General features: G+C 33.6%; 2 protein-coding genes across 12 annotated transcripts in view; one reads left to right on the top strand and one right to left on the bottom strand.

Annotated features, from left to right (window-relative positions):
- The window catches only part of LOC123691442 (serine/arginine repetitive matrix protein 2), a 25,590-nt gene extending 7,910 nt beyond the window's left edge, over positions 1-17,680 (top strand). Inside the window, exons 4-12 of one of the 11 annotated variants that reach the window (XM_045635836.1) lie at positions 7,114-7,326; positions 7,631-7,690; positions 9,229-9,349; positions 11,065-11,117; positions 11,190-13,388; positions 14,139-14,225; positions 14,487-14,648; positions 16,206-16,226; positions 16,553-16,646. In XM_045635836.1, coding sequence (XP_045491792.1) covers positions 7,114-7,326; positions 7,631-7,690; positions 9,229-9,349; positions 11,065-11,117; positions 11,190-13,388; positions 14,139-14,225; positions 14,487-14,648; positions 16,206-16,209 — 2,899 coding nt within the window. In that variant the 3' untranslated portion in view covers positions 16,210-16,226; positions 16,553-16,646. Of the gene's footprint in view, positions 1-3,904; positions 4,327-7,113; positions 7,327-7,630; positions 7,691-9,228; positions 9,350-11,064; positions 11,118-11,189; positions 13,389-14,138; positions 14,226-14,486; positions 14,649-15,322; positions 16,102-16,205; positions 16,227-16,552 lie in introns of those variants that run through there. The other 10 variants (XM_045635835.1, XM_045635830.1, XM_045635831.1 and 7 more) reach the window with 10 other exon arrangements.
- On the bottom strand, positions 17,567-20,448 carry LOC123691444 (peroxisomal membrane protein 2). Its single transcript, XM_045635842.1, has 4 exons — positions 20,187-20,448; positions 19,960-20,052; positions 19,094-19,376; positions 17,567-18,275 (listed from the first exon to the last, which is right to left on the bottom strand). Exons 1-4 carry the CDS (start codon positions 20,273-20,275, stop codon positions 18,189-18,191), a joined length of 552 nt encoding a protein of 183 aa, XP_045491798.1. The 5' UTR covers positions 20,276-20,448; the 3' UTR covers positions 17,567-18,188.

The raw sequence follows: 20,448 nt of genomic DNA, 5'->3' as shown, positions 1-20,448 counted from the left end.
GTCGTATCGATCGCGGTGTCCCCATCCCCTTGTTAAGGGAGGCAGGACACCGGGTCCCCTTTGATATGCTTACGTCATTATTCGCTTGGGGTTCATAAATTACAGGCTTGATTATCATTATGCTGTGTCGCAAATTTTGTCGTACCTAACATTAATTTTTTCAATTATATTTATAACTTTAATAGGTCTCCGTGGGCGCCTTTGCTCGCTTTGTAGAAAACTTAATAATTATTACCCTCATCAAGATATAATGTATTATAAAAATAACTAAATCCGTTGCGTATAGTTTTAAAGATTGCAACAGCGATATATCCATAATTTTCTTATAGGGCTACAAATACAAATATTATTTTACATCTTGCTAATATTGTTTTGTACCCAACCTATTTTCTGAATAAGACAAACTACCAATTCACGTTGACTTATATTTATATTTACCACTCGAACATTGAAACACTCGTAAACAATTCGCTACGAGTGTATCGCTGCCAACAAGCAATGTAATATAAACAGTAGCCGTATATTATGCTAATTTAATACCTATAGATAAACTTTGCTATCACGCGATTGAGCTTTTAATGTGGCAAGAGAAATGTCCATTATAATTAATAGATTTGGCCGGCGGTGGCGTCTGCCAGAAGTCGAACACTCTGCCCTGCCTCTGTTGTGATTAGCTAAAGATAGAGATACGAACACTGTGCAGTAGATATTATTGTGTGGTAATACGCCGCTACTTTTTGGCAACTGCGCGTATCAATCTCGATTCTGAAATCATTTGAAATGTTTATCTTGGATACACAGAGCTGGCGAGAATATTAATTTGAGAATTTCTCTTTGCGTTGCACGTAGTCTCTTAACGCGTTATTTCATTTGAAAATGAATAAACAACGTTGGCATTGTAAATTGTAATGTATGAATAGATCTAAGATTATTTCAAATCTTTTTAAATTACTTTCAACCACTTTGTTGTTCTATTTTAATTTCATGCTCCTTTCATTTAGCGCTACTATTGAAGTTGTTGGAATATTTTCGAAGACCGTCTAAGGACTCCTATACATAATTGTACGAAATCGGCTCGATAGAAAATAATTGCAAAGATTGGTCTTAAAATCATCATTAAACGATTCTATGTCTTCATTTTTTTGACGTACGGGTCTGCAATTTAAAACACGAAGTCAACATATTCATACCTGAACCGCTAACATATTTCGCATATGACCCCCAATTTTCCTTAAATCACATATTTTCCGCCCAGTAACAGTGATCTTGCCGCTTGTGCTCTCGTTTGCGCACACTGTTACTCAATCATCAATTGGGTCTTGTCAGCCCCTTAAATATAATTTGTCACTTGGCTAAATAAAAAATTTAACTCGAAAATAGGAGTAGGTCTCAGACACAGCTGCCTATGCAAATGGCATGCATAAGTCATGCATGGGTTAGCAGTAACGCACATACATACAACGTACAGCCTTCATAAAACAGCATAATATTCAATTGCAGTGCACTTATTAAATAATGATATGATTAATGCATTTTTTCATTGGCCAATAATTATGTTCTCTATTAATTGTCATTGCATAATATGAGAAACAGAGTAACAAACTAGAGGTATTTTTGCAAATATACGAATCATATTTATTTTCTTTTGTTCGTAATATCACAGAATAATAGTAATATAAATTATGTCGTGAATGTTACGTGTTTCAGCAAAATTTATCGCATGCTAGCATACAATTTTAGCATTACTATATATGTATTAGCATTTAGTCTACGTTCCAAGGACTCTAGTCTGGGGTAATAAAAGCAATATTTGATTCGGCTTTCTTTTGAAATAATAAATACGTAACGTGTTAATAAAATTCGCGATTCGGACGTCATTTATCCGGTGAAGTGCGTGTGCGTCGCTAATGTGATATAATATACGATATGAAAATACATATGTCTAAAGTAAACAAAACTAAAACCCTTTGTGAATACGTATACTTCGAATTAGTTGATCGATAATCTGAATTATTGCTTTTTACATTTTAATATGCTTTTAACTCTTCTAAGATAATACTTGTTTTATGTTTGTATTAAGGCGCTGCCCTGAGCAAGCATTTCATTCCACTCACACACACACGCCGCGCCACAGCTGCAGCCCGACGCCAATCGCCATGCGCGAATCATTACGAACGGGCCTCGGCCGGTAGTGTCGGTACACAGGCGTTCACGCACACATGCGTACGTTTTTGGTTTGGGAATAAGAATTTGCGATTTACACGAAATCTATTGATTGGACTAAAAAAATACCACAGTATTATATTAGTATGTTGCTTGTAGAATTATTTGCCGAAAAAACAGAATGATTGCATGTAGTTTAGTATGGTTTTTAAGCATCTTAGAGGTACCTTTGAGATTTTTTTCTATCGAGTAAAATAAGTTGTATTGTGTTTTCAACACACTATCCAACTAGTTTATCTCCTGAAGAATATCATATATTTATCTGAGATTTTTTACTGCGGTTAATCATATACTTTAAAGCATTATAATTTAGCAGCAAATTCGCGTTTTGCTCTACTAGTCACCTTAAATACATGCAGTAACAACTACAGATATTTGTAACAGCCATGACAGTCCAGCATATCATTATTCTCTCCGTACATTTGTTCGCGTGTGCTCATATCGTCTTATTGAGTTCAATTATAATTTAATGCCATCTATATATTATAGTCTAAAGTCTATGAAAATCTGAAGTCAATTAAGAATATTGCCTCTTAGCCCAGGAGACTATCGGATTATCGATCTTACATTTTGTTAACCTTCATCATTTTAATACTTAATTCTATTAATCCAATATTATGTAATTCGTTATATACACAATAAAGTACCTATCTATATTCTAATCCCTTTGTTTACGTTTCGAATAATTTACGATCAATGAAAAAATTGAGATTATGATTGGTTTTTAGAAAATTCATAAAATGATGGATAACAATAAGCTGTAATGAAATAATAAACTCGCCCACGCATTCAAGGAAATTATACTTTGAACTTTTAAACAGCAGTTTATTCCGTAATATAGACCAGATGATACGTAAAATCCAAGGTTGGTTTAACTGTTAACTAGTTCTACCATGGCTTCGTATGTTTGCTATCATTACACTTTACTGTGAGGTTTCGTTCGTGGTTGAAATACTATTCCGTATTTATTCTGTAGAATAAAGGTAGGATATGTAGTGAATGTAATTACATAATGACCCCTTATAAGTGTAACATAGGTTACATTGTATCGTTATGTTTTGTGTTCTATAGTACGAAATAGAAATTGGAAATACCATATTTCTATGAGTAAACGCAATGCAGGCAAGAATATCTATTATTAGGAAAATGTAATTTTTATGTCATACAAAATTAAAAGATATTGTGAAAAATAGCATTTCATTATTATGGCATGATATAAAAAATTACAGCTGAACTGATTACCTAACATACATATACATAGGTAATTAAATCGCAAAGCATTTTAATGTGCACGGATCAGCTTGTACCGTGTAGTTTCAATTAATAGCTGTACAAAATTAATTCGCATCACTGTGTACGAAAACGGCCGCTGCTATGTGAAATTAATTTCTATGATTGAATAAACATTGTTTTCTATACGCATTGCATTTTTAATTGCCTAATTTGTTACGGACGTGACTCAGACGAATCACGTACTTAAAATCCTGAAAAACTTAAATACGTAATATTACTGAAATGACTACACGAGAAAAGGGTGCATTTTCATCTCGTTTTAGACAAAAGATTTCCGCTCGGTGGCGCCGCGTAATAGGGCTCCGGAGAGGGTTTGCGCAGGGTGCGCGCGTCGCCATACATCCTGTTATTTCCCCAGTAGCGCCGCCGGCCCGACCCCGGCCGCTCATCAAGATGTAGCCGCACGGCCTATGCCTTAAAAAGTCTTCCATTGTAGTTTTAAGTAACCAAGTCTTCCATTAAATTTAAGTAGGTTAAGATGCATAGGGACCGTGCGTCGCGTCGCGAAAATAATAGGGTAGTGTTCGAGAGGCTCTGGCGTGGCACCTTCCAAGCCGTTCTCGCGCGGCCGCCGCGAAGGCCGAGAGCATCGTCCCACGACCCGAACCCTGATATGTCGATAGTACCGGCTCAGGGGCACGGCGCATGCAACATGGCCGATTCGCTCGAACCAGCGCTCAGGACGATCCTCGCGAGTCTGAGGACCAACTGCTGTTGTAGATGCAACTGCGCCTCCGGACGCAATCATGTTAACAATTTGCAGGTCTGTCCCTCCAACGAGGAGAGGAAGAACATGCGATCCGTCATAAGGTGTGCACTTTATCGATTTGTCGTTTGTATATGTAGGGCGCGCATTAATTAAATGCAGTAGGCGCTAATTGTGTTTCTAAAGGATTTCACACACGGCCGCATTTAACAAAGGTCACTTACAGCTTTCCGTGTTGTATGTGTATGCATAATCTTATCGATTCATTTTACGATTGAAAATTAATTTTTGATTTCCCCGTTTTTAGCGTACTTAGTTGCAACCCAGGTAATTAATTACTTGAGCTTTTAAAGCATTTACTATTAACGCCTTTGTGATTTATAAAACAAGCAAGTAATCTCAACAATTGAAAATACTTTTAACTTGGCTTAACGTATTCCAACAAAAGAGTTCGCTAAAGTAAAATGTTATGTAATATGTATCTAAAACCAAGAAAAGATGACGCTTAAGGACCACACGGCAGCTTTTTGGGAATGATTAATTTATATATAGATAATATTCATGGTAAACATTTGTTTAATAACAAAGTTGAATCAACGTGTTGCGTTGCGTGCTGTCAAATTGTTGATAACGATCAAGAAGCTTATATCTAATACACTGGAGATTTCGGTATGAACATTGACGTGTAACAAGAAAATATTGCCCAGTTCATGTTTTTTATCACTTTCACACCTAACTTGGTATTGCCACTGTTAATACGAAGTTTTCCCAAGGCTACTATGTATGCTGTAATATTCTGTGCAAAAGGTTAGTTTTTGTACATGAGTTTGTTGATAAATTGCCAACAACGTCATTCAGAAGCATTGTTGGATGAGACAATTATTATTTATGCTAAATAAACTAAGTATCTGAACCAATTATTAAAAAGCGATACTCCCTGATTATGGGTAGTCACCATAATAAAATTGTAGCAACTCTCACTTTGTCAATATGGCATGTGTGTCAAAAAAATTGCGTCGCTTCGAATATTTAAGTTAATATTGTTGCTTATTTAATGAATATTTTCCGAACATAAAGAATGCATTGTATTGTGCAAAATTGCAGAAGTGTTTGGACACCAAATTCTGGCATAGAATTTCACAGGCAAGTGTATATTTACGTTATTTACAATATTCCTCAATACTCCTGCATTTACCTGTTTAGAATCATTTCAATGGCAAAAATTGTCTAATTTAGCATCATTTTAGTAAGCAGTCATGTTAAATTTGTTATTTCCCTAATACTTTATCATTTTTCAACAAGTTTTCAATAAACAGATTTAACAAGTAAGGTAACCATGATGACGAGTTTTTATGGATAGCGAAGAGAATATATTGTAATAACAATATTATGATGAAAATTTAGAACACCATTTTAAAGATTGTTACTAGTAATGAAACAACACATGACATCGGTATTGCACTCACATGTAGTTATAAGATTGTTCGTTTTTACATTGAAATTTATACTTTTTTAACTTACCTCATATTTTTTTGTTTTACGTACCTATTTCAGCTTTCCAAAAAGTAAAATAAAAAGAAATATATGTGCCCATCAAGGTTACTGAGGATTACGACCCAGAAAAAAATACCTTTTTAAAAATAAACTTTGTAAAGTTAGCTGAAATTTGTGCAGTGTGATTCTGGCTTGAAATTGACCCGTCGAAGCAACGCGTTTAAAAAGAAGATCTGAGTAGCTAACAATTTGGTAAACAGCATCTGATGCAAAACACAACTTTCCTCTATTTACAAAGGATGTTAATGCTATATATCGGTTCATATCCAAGCTTTGTAGCCAAAAGTTATTTATAACTATCATTCTATACCAATTAAAATTGTATGTACCTACCTATAAAGTATGACCATAATATTATAATATAAATACTGTTAAAAATATATGTCGTTATTATTTATAGACCATGATTTTTAGTTTTTTCTATTTTGAAAAATCCTGAATTTACAAACCAGCGTGGTCACTCGACAGAAAGAGACAAAAAACATGACTGACGTCATTGAATGTCATAGTTTCTTGTTTCAAGTTAATGGTCATAGTGCAATCTCCAGTGTATTAGAGGATATAAGCTTCTTGATAACGATATTTCGACTATAGTAGAGCCATTTTAATAGGCAACATTTGACAGTTTAACAAAATTCAACAACGTAACCTAGTAACGACGACATAGAATAACATGATATTTCGTTTTGTTAGAACTGCACATTTGCTTAACTTTTTTCAATTACGATTACATATTTATAATAATAATGACCGATACAAGTAATTTTAAGATTTCATTTTACTGATAAACCATCCTAAACATAATAAACAATTTCTGAATTGAAGAACTGACGTCGCTACAATTTTGTGTCAATAAACCTTTTTTCTTTTTAAATACTAGAGACGTTACTCTAAAAATCGAAATCAGACATCTAGAATCGAATGCATTGATTACTTGTGAATAAAAATCATCATAAATTAATAAATTCGATTGACAAATGTTTCAAATCCGTATCGATTAATACACTTTAATCGATGCTTTTAAGCAGGTTACCTCTCTTCGAAGATAAAATTGATAGACGTCAAATGTTGCTTAATAAATTGGCTCGACTATAGTTCTGAGCAAACAAAGTTTTCAGCAACATTGCTGGACAACAGTTTATCAATAGTATTAATGATGGTGATAATTACTAGGCTTTTAAATTATATTTGATTAATTTGAAAACATAATCGTACAGTTCCTTACCGGCTTCTCCAAAGCGACAGCTTTTCTTGCTTATTTCCCTGCAACACCACATTGAAAATAAAAATACACCAACATCCATATATTAAATACTAAACGTACATCAACATTGCAGTGTGCGCGAAACGCACGCGGTCGCAGAGGCTCAACAAGAGAAGAACGCTCGTCTGCGCGATGCTTTCGGAATATCGCCTCGCTTCGTAGAGGGCACGAGCCTCGACCCGGAGCGTAGAGCGCGGGAACAAGCGCAGAAGTACCCGCTAGTGAGAACGCCCAGTGCGGAGAGGGAACGGGACACGGTGGTGGCTAAGAAGAAGAAGAAGAGGAGGTAGGCTATTTTTTTTAACATTAGGTTAGGTAGAAGAATGCTCGTCTATACGGTGCGTTTGGAATATCGCCTCGCTTCGTTATAGGGCACGAGCCTTGTCTACACACCTTTAAAAATTTGAGGTATTTCTTTTGTACTTTTGCGTTGGGCAACTAACTGATGTTAAAAAGGGTTCTTGTGTATTTGAGATGTGATTCAAATTTTGCTGTATTATTTAGTTTTGCATTATTTTGATAATATGTATCTATAAACATAATACATGAATTATTTCGTTGTATACAAATATATTTATTTTGAATTACAGCACATCACCAGAAGGGAAGAAATCAAAAAAGAAAAAGTCAAAGAAGAATAAAAAGGACAAGTATGTATCATTTTATTTTTGGCTCCATTTGAATATAAATTGTTATAAGTAAATATGTTTGTTCAGACAGGTGAAACTGCAGTTGACGTTACAGTAAGTAAACATAAATAATGTGTGGTTATTTTAGTACTTTTGTAAACGGTAAATAATGCAATTGGTAATTTCAGCGAAAAGAATCTCTTGTGGAGACTGATACGTAGGTATGGTTGAACAGTAATTTTGTGAATTTTATAGGTTTTATTTTTATCTAAAAAAATAAATGGGTTTATATATTCTAATGGTATATTTATGTATGTTAACCCATTGAGCCCCGAGCGGCCCGATCTGACCACGACACAATAGATTTTCTATTGTGTCTGTGATTCTGGGAGATGAGTTATGTGAAATAGATTTGATTAATTATTTATTTAGTACTATTCATAAGTTGAAGTCTCTTTTGAAATCTGTGTCGTTTTAAGCAGTAGTTAAATAGTTTTAAAGTTTAAATGATACTATAAGCTTTGAATAAAAATAAGCTAAATTCTTAAATAAATTACATATTGTTTAATTATAAAAACGTCAGAACTACGTTGGTAATTTATAACAGTTTTACTAATGTAGGTACAGAATATGAACTTATGCAAGATTCTCACACCTGTGTCTTTGTTATAGCGCAGCTGTTTACATTTCGTAATTGTTAATTTAGGAAAATTTATGTGATTCTACACTTGTACAAATTAACTTAATACATTTGTATTTAAAATGAACCAATATTTTTACATTATTTTAACTTTAAAGTAAATATTAATTTAAAATCCTTTTAAGGCAATTATATTTTCTGAGAAAATAAATAGAGATAGAGTAATTCAAGATTTTTCCCCAAATCAAAAATTTTAAATTTATACAAACTGATAAGTAAAAATAAGCATTTAATTTAATTTAGAATTTTATACTTGACCAATATTATTTCTTGTAATTATATTGTCAGGAAAAGTATAACTTTTAACAGATCTTAATAGCTTTAAAGAGAAGTGAATTTAATTTAATTGAAATTAAATTAAATTGATTTGAAATTAAAATCCCAAACAGTTAACCTGAATTCTTCCAAACTAAAACATTTCTAGTTAAGAGGCTGACAAGACCCAATTTTGTTAGCATACAATTGGACAGTGTGACAGGTCGTAGAAGAAAATAATAAGAAAATATGTGATTTAAGGAAAAGTGTAGGTCATATGCGAAATATGACTCGTTAGAGGTTCAGGTATGAATATGTTGATTTCGTGTTTTTAAATTGCAGACCAATACGTCAAAAAAATAAAGACATAGATTCGTTTAATGATGATTTTAAGACCAATCTTTGCAATTATTTTCTATCGAGCCGATTTCGTCCAATTATATATCGAGTCGGTCCACGGTCTAGAATAAATATCTTTTCTTAAAAAACTGCTCAGATAACTTAACAATTTTTACAAAATGGGTCTTGTCAGCCCCTTAAAAGATTAAAGAGTAATGCGATCAGTATAGACCAAAACAACTAACACTAAAAAAATTTATTCCAGGCACGAATCTACCAAGAAAAAGAAGAAGCGCGCCAAATCATCGGACACGGAATCTTCTAGCAGTTCCGAAGCCAGCGACTCAGAAAGCTCCGACGACGACAGACAAAAGAAAAAGAAAAAGGTGAATATATAAAATTATATAACTATACAAATTCGGTGCGTTCTAGCATACTATAACATCTCTTTGGAACGGCCATTTCTAGACTACGTTTTTGTATAGAGAATATAGACGAATAATGTCTATGGTCCATTGTCTATGCCTAAATTTAATATTTGAAAAAATAACGCTGTCTTCAAATGGCCATAAAATCGTATAGATTAAATGTTGCCATCTAAATTTAATATATATTTTTTGTGTCTTGAAACACTGGGGATACAACACGAATACACTTTTTCTGTTTTTTTTTTTTTTAATATCTTGAAAGATTTGTAAAATTAGCAGCGATAGTCTGGATAGATCATGTAGCACTTTGCTTTCTTTATTTTAATTTTTATTTTCAAACTATGAAACACCTCAGCCTGATACAATATCTACTTAGCACTTTCTTCTGCATACTCTGGGCTTAGATAATACATTTGTTAATATAAAGATTTCCTACACTACCTTTTCCCATTTAATATTTAGTTAACGCGAGGGTCTCGTAGATGTCACTCGATTTGTTCTCATTACAAGAATCCTCCCGAGCTTCTTGACTCAATTGCTAAAAACTTCCCATAAATATATAATTCAACGCATCGGGGTCGATCATTCCATACTTGAATATATTTCTTATCTGCAAATATTATTTTTTATTTTATTTATTTTGTTTTGTAAATACAAAGAAAATAGACAGTAAAAATTATCTGTTTAACTGTGCATCATTTCATAGGATAGCCATCTTTATCTGAAGAAATAACGTATACTGTAAGTATATCACAAAACAATAACACTCAGTAAGAACACAGTTAGGTGATAAACTAAAATATACCTATGATTGCATTGTTATACATTTTGTGACTAACGTAATGAGCGATGTGATGATATGTAATGGGAGGGAGTGTGCACAGTCTAATGCATGGTGTTCTCGTAGTTACCGACATGCTGCTCTAGCGAGCGATGTGTATCGAAAAACGTGCATCGAACACTTTTATTTAACTCTTATATATTGTCAAACATGAGTGCATGTTTTTGTACCGCACATCTTTTATATAATATCGATTTTCAAGATGTTAACTAATCCATAACATTCTCCCTTCTCATTGTCACAAAACTAATTAAGGATGCTCAACATGTTTAAACGGTATACACTACCACCACCGTTTGTTGAATAAGGTACGTCCCGATGTGTCTTACATTTCCTTTGAATTTGTGTAATACATGTATTTATGTACTTAATAAATTATATCGTTATGTGTCACTAATTTAGTTGTATGTTGTAAATATAAAGTACACGCACTAGTGCCAAAATTCCTTTCATACACTTGTTTTCTCTTTAGTTTGTATTAAAACGAGGATGTTATGGATATTTTTTTTAATATGATAAAAAATATAGGAAGAGTTTAATTATTTTTCAATGTTATTAATTGCTTTCGTGAGTAGCTTTTAATGTACCTTTTAAAATATCTCAGTTAAAGCCTTTGATTTATTTACATTCATAGTGACTGCATGTGTTAACTTTATTTTGTATTTTTTTTTTAAGAAATTCTTCAGTCCGCTTTTAAGTTTTTAACGATTGAGGGATTTCTTGATTAGAATATTTAGTTGCCATAACCACTAGTCTTCTTGTATTGGCACTGGTGTTCAATATCACATTGTTGTGTTCATATTTTAATGTTCAAATGTTGAATTCCTAACAGAAAAAATCAAGCAGCAAACGTCGTGACAGTAGCGGCCCATCCAGTCGGGACAGGTATGTTAATGAAACATGTTTGAAATTTGTATCTCAAAAGAAATCATTTTCTAAATAATGCTATCTTTACAGCTCGCCCGATAAACAAGAAAAAGATAAAAATTGGAAGCGCGGAGCTGAACCAGAAGAACATGTTCCAAGAAAGAAATACCACCAGCGTGAAGAACGTGAAGATCGTAATCATAGATATTATGATGACTCAAAGAACTCTAGAGACAATAATAAACGACGAGACCGAAGCCGCTCATATGAGCGACATTCCTCACCGGAACAAAGGGACAGAGATGAGCGTCAATCCCCGGAACGCAAGCAAAAATCCTATATCACCAAAGTGGATAACCGGAAAAGAATTGACAAAGACGACTTCGATTTGGAACGGCCAATTGACAAGAATTCTAAACACGATCGCCGAAGATCACCTTCGTCTGAATATGAAAGAAATTCAAGGAATCACGATAAGAGAGATAGACACAGGAAAGAATCGAGTGAGTCGCCACCACCTGAAAAAAGACGACGAAGAAGCCCTGAAGATTACAAAAATAGGCGGGAAGAAACATATTACCCGCGTGATAATAGAAAAGAAGAAACTTATTATCAGATAGATACGAGGCGCGATAATTATCAAAGGGATTCAAGAAGAGATGACTTTTACCAGAAGGATTACAGAAGGGATAACGACAGAAATCGTCGTGAAAGTTCTTATGAGAATCGACGACCGGCAAGGAGAAGTCAATCGCTGGATTATAAAAAAAGAGATGACTATAGGAAAAATGATAGAGGCGATGATTATGATAAGAAAAAATCTGATGATAACGATAAAAGGAATTATAATGACGATCACTATGATGACGGTCCATCACGCAAGGAAAAAGATAATAATGAACTAACACGGAAAAGGCGGAGGAGTCCTTCAAAAGAAACACGAGAACCTTCTCGTCAACGTTCACCAGTAAATAGTAAACCTTCAAAAAAAGAAGTGCGGAAAGAGCCAGAGAGATATTATAAAAATTCGAGGCCAGAAATATCAGCTTCTGATGATTCTGACTGGGAGTCACCACCAAGACAGAGACCAAGTACAGTGACAAAACCTATAAAGTCATATGAGCGAGAAAGAAGTGAGTCTCCATCCAAAAATAAAAAGAAGCGTAGTATATCCCGAGAGCATTCAAAAAAAGATTCCTCTCCACGAAGAGATGTTGAAAAAAAATCTGAAAAATATACATCTAAATCAGAAACGAAACGAAGCCGCAGTCGGTCAGTCAGAAAATCTCCGTATCCGGAAGAAAATCACAAAGCTTCAAAGGGAAGTCATAGACGAACACGTACTCGAAGCAAATCTAAATCTGTTTCACCATCAAAGAAGTTGCCAAAGAAACGAAAGAAGAGCGTATCACCAAGAAAAAACTCAGAAAGACGTAGTTCTTCTCCTAAACCAAATCGTAAAGATGACCGGCGATCGGAGGATCTCAAATCTAATCATGATAAAGGTAAAGCAGGAAAAGAAGAATCTCTAAAAGAAAGATCAAAGTCTCGCTCAAATCCAAAAAGTAGAAGTTCTTCTAGTCTCAGTTACTCGCCAGCCCGACGTAGCCCAGAGAGATATCGCGATATCATAGAAAAATTACCAGAAAAAGATAAGAGGAAATACATTAAATCACCGTCAGATTTACATCCAAAGAAAAAGAAGAATAAGGACTCCGATAATTTTAAGCCCATAACGGCGTGTATGCTGAGTTCTTCTAGTGAAAATGAAGAGTCTGAAATAGATTTCCTGCGAATGGACGATTGCGCTCGCCAAGAGGATTTGAATATGAAGGAATTGGATAGACTTAAGGAAAGACTGGCAAAATTGACGAAAGCGTCGATAGAACGCAACAGATACGAGGAAGCGAGTGGGCCGTCTACATCGCACGGTCGCAATGAGCAGAACCTAGACGCGTGGGAAATCGCCCAGAAATCTCCAGAGGATAAGAAGGACGAGCCAAAGGCTCAAACGAATCCGAAAAAGAATGACGATCTTAGAAAAGAAAGTCCTGTGAAAGTGGACAGTTCACCGGAAACGAAGGAAAGGAAAAGGAGCAGATCGCGCCGCAGTTGGTCACGGTCATCACGGTCGCGATCCAGATCTCGCTCACAGTCCCGTTCGCGGTCACAGTCAAAGTCACAGTCGCGGGTAAAGTCGTCGCGGTCACGTACGCCCTCACGGTCTAGGTCACGGTCACGCTCTCGCTCGTCGCGCTCTAGAAGCCGATCACGATCCTATTCATCAAGGTGCGTTTAATCTTCTTCTAATATATAAAAATCAATGCCACTTTTCGTTGTAATTCCATAACTCGAGAACGGCTGAACCGATTTCGATAATTCTTTTTTTATTATATTCCTTGAAGTACGAGGATGGTTCTTATGTAGAGAAAACGTTAATATGTACCACGGGCGAAGCCGGGGCGGACCGCTAGTCTAATATATAAAAATCAATGCCACTTTTCGTTGTAATTCCATAACTCGAGAACGGCTGAACCGATTTCGATAATTCTTTTTTTATTATATTCCTTGAAGTACGAGGATGGTTCTTATGTAGAGAAAACGTTAATATGTACCACGGGCGAAGCCGGGGCGGACCGCTAGTATTTTATTATTTTTCTTTTTGGAGAACCTACAAAGGCTTATAGTTATAGAGGCTTTATGTTTAAGGGCCGATTTTTCAATACATAGTTAAAACTTATCCGCCCAATAAAGTATTACATGATATTATTAAAATGTCACCCGTTAACTGTCAAACACGGCCAAAGATTATATTTTTGAAATGGTAGTTTAGTATGTTATTCGAGGAATAATTATTATTAACCAAGGATTGGAAAATCAGCCCTAAAATAGATAAAGAATAGAATAAGATGAAGCCGTTCACCATAGTTTCAGGACGTCATAAGAATTAATAAAAAACATAATTTACTTATTTGTTTTCAGTTCATTAAAAAAGTTTTATCTGTTTTTTTTTTAGTCATGACGCAAATTCAATTGCAGATCTCGTTCAAGCCGGTCAAGCTCGTACAGCAGCAGAAGCTCGTCCCGATCGTCTCGCAGCTCGTCGCGGTCCACGCGCTCGTCAAGGTAAATTATATACCTTGATACAATGTCGCGCCTTTTCATATTTTCATATAGACTATAATATCATGTATCTTCTAAAAAAACCGTTTGAAAAGAGGCCACCATCCGTCTCAAACGAATTCACATGTACCATCGAAAAAGTTAAGCAAAATAGGTTATTTCACAATGAATAACAGACACTAAAGTGTGCTTTTCGATTTTGTTTTCGAACGAAAACGTCGATGTTGAACAATGAACGCACATTGCATGCATGCGATATATCAGAACAATGACGGGCGTGTACGCGGATTACCGCAGATCGAGCGGGTCGCACCGATCGCGGTCGCGGTCAAAGTCACGGTCACGGTCAAAGTCGCGGTCACGGTCACCGTCGATACCGCGCAGGGCGGGCTCGCCCAGTTTCCTCGATAGGAGACGTATCACGAGGTACAAGCGCACTCCGACAGGGCTTTGATGTTGTTGTTGATTTTATTTTTTTCTTTTGTGTTCTGCGCACGGTATTGCCGCTCTTACTGCAGTTTTGGGGATAGTTCTTTAGAGTTTCTTTATTGTCTCAAGCATTGTAGTGTCTATCGTAAAGTTGATACAATTATTTGATAATATCTAAACTTTTAAGTAAATTTATAGTCAACTTATCATTTTTTTTTTAACCAATCACTTTAACCATCGTCAAAATTATAAGAGCGACAATTTTTTTGTCACATTGATTTTAATTTTGTAGGTGTAGTAATATTTATCAATATTGACATTATGTTATACAACAACAATTCTTTTGTAGAAAGACATAACGATCATTTTTTAAATTATTTTTATCCTTTTTAACCGACTTCAAAAAAGGCGGAGGTTCTCAATTCGGCCGGTATATTTTTATTTATAAATAATGCAATGTCAATATGCCTAGTGTGTTTAGATGTTTTAATTTTACCGAGTTTCGCTTGAAATGCTAACACTTATACTACAGCTTTTACAGATCGTATCATAATATTTTTGGTTTTTCCCTATCTGGATGATATATTTACAAAAATGTTATGATAAGATTGTTGATTTTCCTGTTCTTTTTTTTGCCAATTAGTCACGTGTTTTATTTTTTATTTTTATAGAAAAAAAGTCACGAAAAAATAGCACGAGTTGAGAAGACACGAGTAGGAGATAAGACCTGTAATTGTCAATTGTATGCGTTAAACTAAATTTTGAGAAATTCCATTTACTGTTGACTCCTTTTTGCAAATGTATGATAGAACCCTGTTATGTATTTATCTATATAATTTTCCTTTCTTTATAATGTCATTTTTCCAATAGATTATTTGATTATAATAACAAGTGCTAAGAATTTTACTACAGCACGATTGAATATTTTACAATCTTCTTGATATTCTTTATAACTTTAAAAGATATGTGAGTGGGACTCTCTTTCTAATTGTTTGAGTTGTGTGCGTTTGAGTGATGTGCTAACTTTAGTGTTTAATAATAAATGGACTGTATTTAATTTGTAAATATTAAATACATAATTTAAGTTATTTTATGACCTTTTTGAGTCTTATTTCGACATATTTTTTACATAAATCTTTGGAAAATTGCAGACAGTTCAATAATATGTAAAAAATAAAAAGATTAATGAATTTAGGAATGAAAGTAAAAACTTAAATTAATTGATTTGTTTTTTCTTTCCTAGCGCACCAATAATAGATGTAACTTATTCTTCCAAGAAATACAAATACAGGAGAAGATGACTACGTAATTATTATAATATATGATATAGGGAAAAGTGACAGTGTTGCCAGATGTAGACATTGTGCTATTCAATAGACATTATTTAGTTCAAGTGTGTTAAATTTCGTTCAACCGTATTTGTGTTATATTAAAGTTTATTGTAAAAATATTTTGTTTTTATTTGTCTTTTATTTTTGCATGGTAGAAACCAAGCTTTATTATACACATTTTAGTAAAATCATTGAAATATTTTTTCTGTTCCTGAATTGCTAGATAAGGCTTCGATTTTGTGAGGTAAGCAATATTTATCTTATTTTGTATACATAAGAAATTAAAGACTTGCCAACTAATTATTCATTATATTTTGAAAAACCGACATTTGGATCATTTGGTAGTCTTTAATTTGTAAATGTAGAATCATCATAAACTAATAACACTACATTATTCAACTATTACACATATTTATATCACTAACATAATACATAATCTATTAACTTTTATTCAAAACAGTGTTATTTTCAGCAAAAAGCATCATACATTAATTTCAATAATAATATGAAGCATGTACTAACCCGTTAATTCGCTTACTAACTGATTAATATTATTAACAATTAAAACAGCGCACGTAAACGCCCGATTCCATACCGGAGGCCGACCCCCTCTTCTCCTTCAAGCGCGAGTTACTACAGCAGTCGGTCTTCAGACAGGAGCTGGTCGCGATCCCCGCGCCAAGAACGCGAATAAAAATAGAACAATTGATATTATTTTGTCTGTGGTTACCTTTGTCTATGGTCAACTAGACCAAAGTCTATTAATCTATTATTTATAACTTTAATGTGCTGGGTGTAAAAAATTGTTTATCTGTCATAGAAAATCGGTAACATAGCTTTTTTTGTTTCAATTTACCATATTTAATTTTGTCAATTTATTTTTATTTTTACACCCATCGCAATTTTCGTAATACTTACTAGTCATAATTGTGTACCAAAGTCTAGTCAAATATTATGTAATGTAAAGTTTTTTTTACAATCTACTTAATTTATTCATTTTATTTTTTATTTTCATGTTATTAATTTATTTTGAATTGTTGATAATTTTATTCCCTTTAGATATAGGAAAGGCACCAGAATACTCAAAACAATAATAAGCTAAGTTTTATTAGATTAATGTGCAATATATTTATTGAATGTATTTTAATTCTCACTAGTCATATACATTTGTCATGGAAGTAAACCATGCAACATTTACTTGGTATTTATAATGTACGAAAGAAATTCAACACTATTTATAGATGTTAATAGCAATGATATTTTAATTTAATTGTATTGTACCAAAAAAAAGGTTGAAAAATCGAAGTCAGGAATTATTTAGATCAGTACGATCTCTATTTTTTTCTAGTAAAATAGTGACATCAAAATTATGTCAAAAAATTTAATTTAAGCGACAAATACAAACTCTTTTATTGAGTAAACATACAGTACAAAATAATGCAGAATTCTACACCAGTGTCTGTGTGTATACATAATATGTATTAACTGTGTCCTGTAAAATCCTTTGCTGTTTATCTCACCCCTAGCGAAGTAAGCATTTAAATGTAATAAGCAATAACAAGAGACTAGAATAATACACATGAATCAGATTAAAAGTTTTATTAAAAACATACGAATATAAAACTTGCAGATTCTTAAACAGTTTTGACTTTGTCAATGCTTAAAAGCCATAATAAACTTGATATTAACAACATTCAACATTTGTTTTATGTACAATAAAATAGATAACTCATTCAGTGTAATTTTACTAACCTGTACATATCTAACCCATCAAAATAATCATCATTCTTATACTTACATTAAAAAAGTTTACAAATAGTTTCTCAAAAAATTAGTTCATACGTTACAACCCTGAACACCCATATCATTATTCATGTAGGAATGTTATGTGGTAAATCTTTTAAAAAGGTAATTTGAAATAACACTATCATACTAATCAATATGATCATATTTTAATTCTTTGCAATGTGAAAGACCAGAATAGAATGAAAAATATGCAGTCAAATGTTACAGATACTGATTTTTTTATGTATTTCTGACCAGTTTTATATGCAGAAATATAAAAGATAACCCCCATCGTAACATGCTATAAAAATTATCTTATATTATGCAAAATATGTCTTATCACCATTAAAGATAACAAGTCTAATTTAAATTCAGTACCAATGAAAATGCCACCACCAGTCTTTAAATAATTAGGAAGCACTCATTCTTTTTTCTGATTTTGTCGCCTTTTCGAAGCTATGAACATCGCCCATCCGAAACCGACAGCATTCATAAAGAGAACACGCAACTGAAATGATCAATTTAATTATTTGAATAGAGATCCTGTAAATTTATAATATAAATTCCTATATTGCTAATTCAAAATATCCTATGATGGAATACCATTGAAAATTTTCCTCATGTCATTTTAACAGGAAAATACAATTGTTTGTTCTGTATATGTACATTGAATATTGCCTGTAATGCCGGGTCCAGACTGGTGAAACGTAACATGAAATGTAACATTCTGCCTTTCATTGCATGTTCGCTGCAAGCGTGGACGCATAACGCGCATTCACTACGAACCTCCCGTAGTCGTGTTCCTTGCCCCTTTGTGTTCGTCGAAAAACCGACAAATCACGGATCGCTCCGCGCTCGGCTTGTAATGCTCGTAGCATGCGCGTGTAATGCACAATTCGCGCGCGCAAGACGTCCAAACTATGAGAAATTGTTACAAAGTGTGTTGCATCTTTCATGATACATTGCAGCAATGTGGACGGTGAATTCTTTCATTGCATGTTACATTGCATGTTAGTTTCACCAGTCTGGACCCGGCATAATTCAAACTTCATTTATCAGATAACATGCTTATGTGTTACTTATATATGGCTTGTATCACAGATATAGAATCACATGATCCAAGAATTAAGGGAGCCCTACACATATAGGGGGTTGCAATTTTTAAACTTTGAAATTAGAGATATTAGTTGATAGTTGATACCTACTCACAAACAAGGTTTTAATATTTTTGTTTTCCTTTAGTTATAATAAGGAGTAATTGTCCTTGTTCCTCCTAGTAAAATATCTTATTACTCATTAGATAATTAAATAAACTGCAGCACTTACCATTGGTGGTATAAAAGCCATGTTGATAACTTGGAAAAGTGTAAGCCATTTCCAGTTAGCTTCTAATACAGTCATATATAAATTATTGAGTTGTTTGACCGCAGCATTGTGATTCTTTCCCTCAAATCTTGCAAGTGTATATAATGAGAAAGCCTGCATAAATGGTGCTACTATCAGTCTCTCAAATAATAGCTTCTTAGCCAGGGGAAATGCTGAATTGTATGGGAATAGTGTCTCAATGAGTTCATAGACAAAGTGTGGTATACTGCCCCCAAATATCAACCTGAAATGATAGGGACATGTTAACTAATCATGATTGATAACTTCCATACTAATCTTATATATAAAAATGAATCCCAAAACGTGTTGGTAAGCGCATAACTTGAGAACGGCTTAACCGATTTCGTTGATTCTTTTTTTATAATATTCCTTGAAGTTTGAGGATGGTTCTTATGTAGAGAAAACGTGAATATGTACCACGGGCGAAGCCGGGGCGGACCGCTAGTATTAAATACAGGTAAGTTTGTGACAACAGAAACATTAGGTAGATGTCAAGAACTACTGAACCAATTTTAAAAATTATTTTCCAAATAGAAAGCCACATTAGCTATGAGTGGCATATAACATAATAGACTAATTTATTTTAATTTTATCTCAAATCAATAAGAACCATATTATGGAGCAATTAGTCTTTGTATATTTTTATATCATTTTTTATGGTAATATATAACTACTACATGATTACTGATGAAACAGGAAATAATTAACACTCGTAATATTTTACCAGTTAACTTTTTAATTTTCAATTTACATTAGCAGTAAAGATAGTGCTTCAATTAATTATGTAGATAGATGAATTAACTTACCCATATAATCCATATGCAAAAATTGGGTCAAACTTCAGGTTTTCTCCAGCAACTACTTGAGATGCTATACTACCAGCACAGCCAATCACACAGCTATAAAATTATCAAGAGTTGTAAATATTGGGTCTTTAAATCATGTACTCGAAAAAATTTCGTTTCATTATTATCATCGTTTAAAAATGTACTTTGACCTTTAAGACAAACTTTATTAATAACTTATACTATACCTGGTTAGAGATTTAGTTTTAATCGGGTGCAAATACAAGTTTTGTAAATAGGAAGCAACCAGATTCATAATAGGTTTCGACAACGACATTTTTATAGAATGTAAAACAAGGCTCACGACACTTTTCAGCGAGTTCAAAACAAAAACTAAATGTTGATAGTGTTATCACTTATCGCAAAGTACGGTACCTACCTATTTAGCTCTTGCTCAAGGAAATATTGTATACAAAACTCTCAAGTAGAATCTATTTTACGAATAATACC

The sequence above is a fragment of the Colias croceus genome, chromosome 4, assembly GCF_905220415.1.
Source record: "Colias croceus chromosome 4, ilColCroc2.1".
In the NCBI taxonomy this organism is placed as follows: Eukaryota; Metazoa; Arthropoda; class Insecta; order Lepidoptera; family Pieridae; genus Colias; species Colias croceus.
The sequence above is the reverse complement of the archived record's forward strand: the minus strand, read 5'-3'. Positions and strand labels throughout refer to the sequence as shown.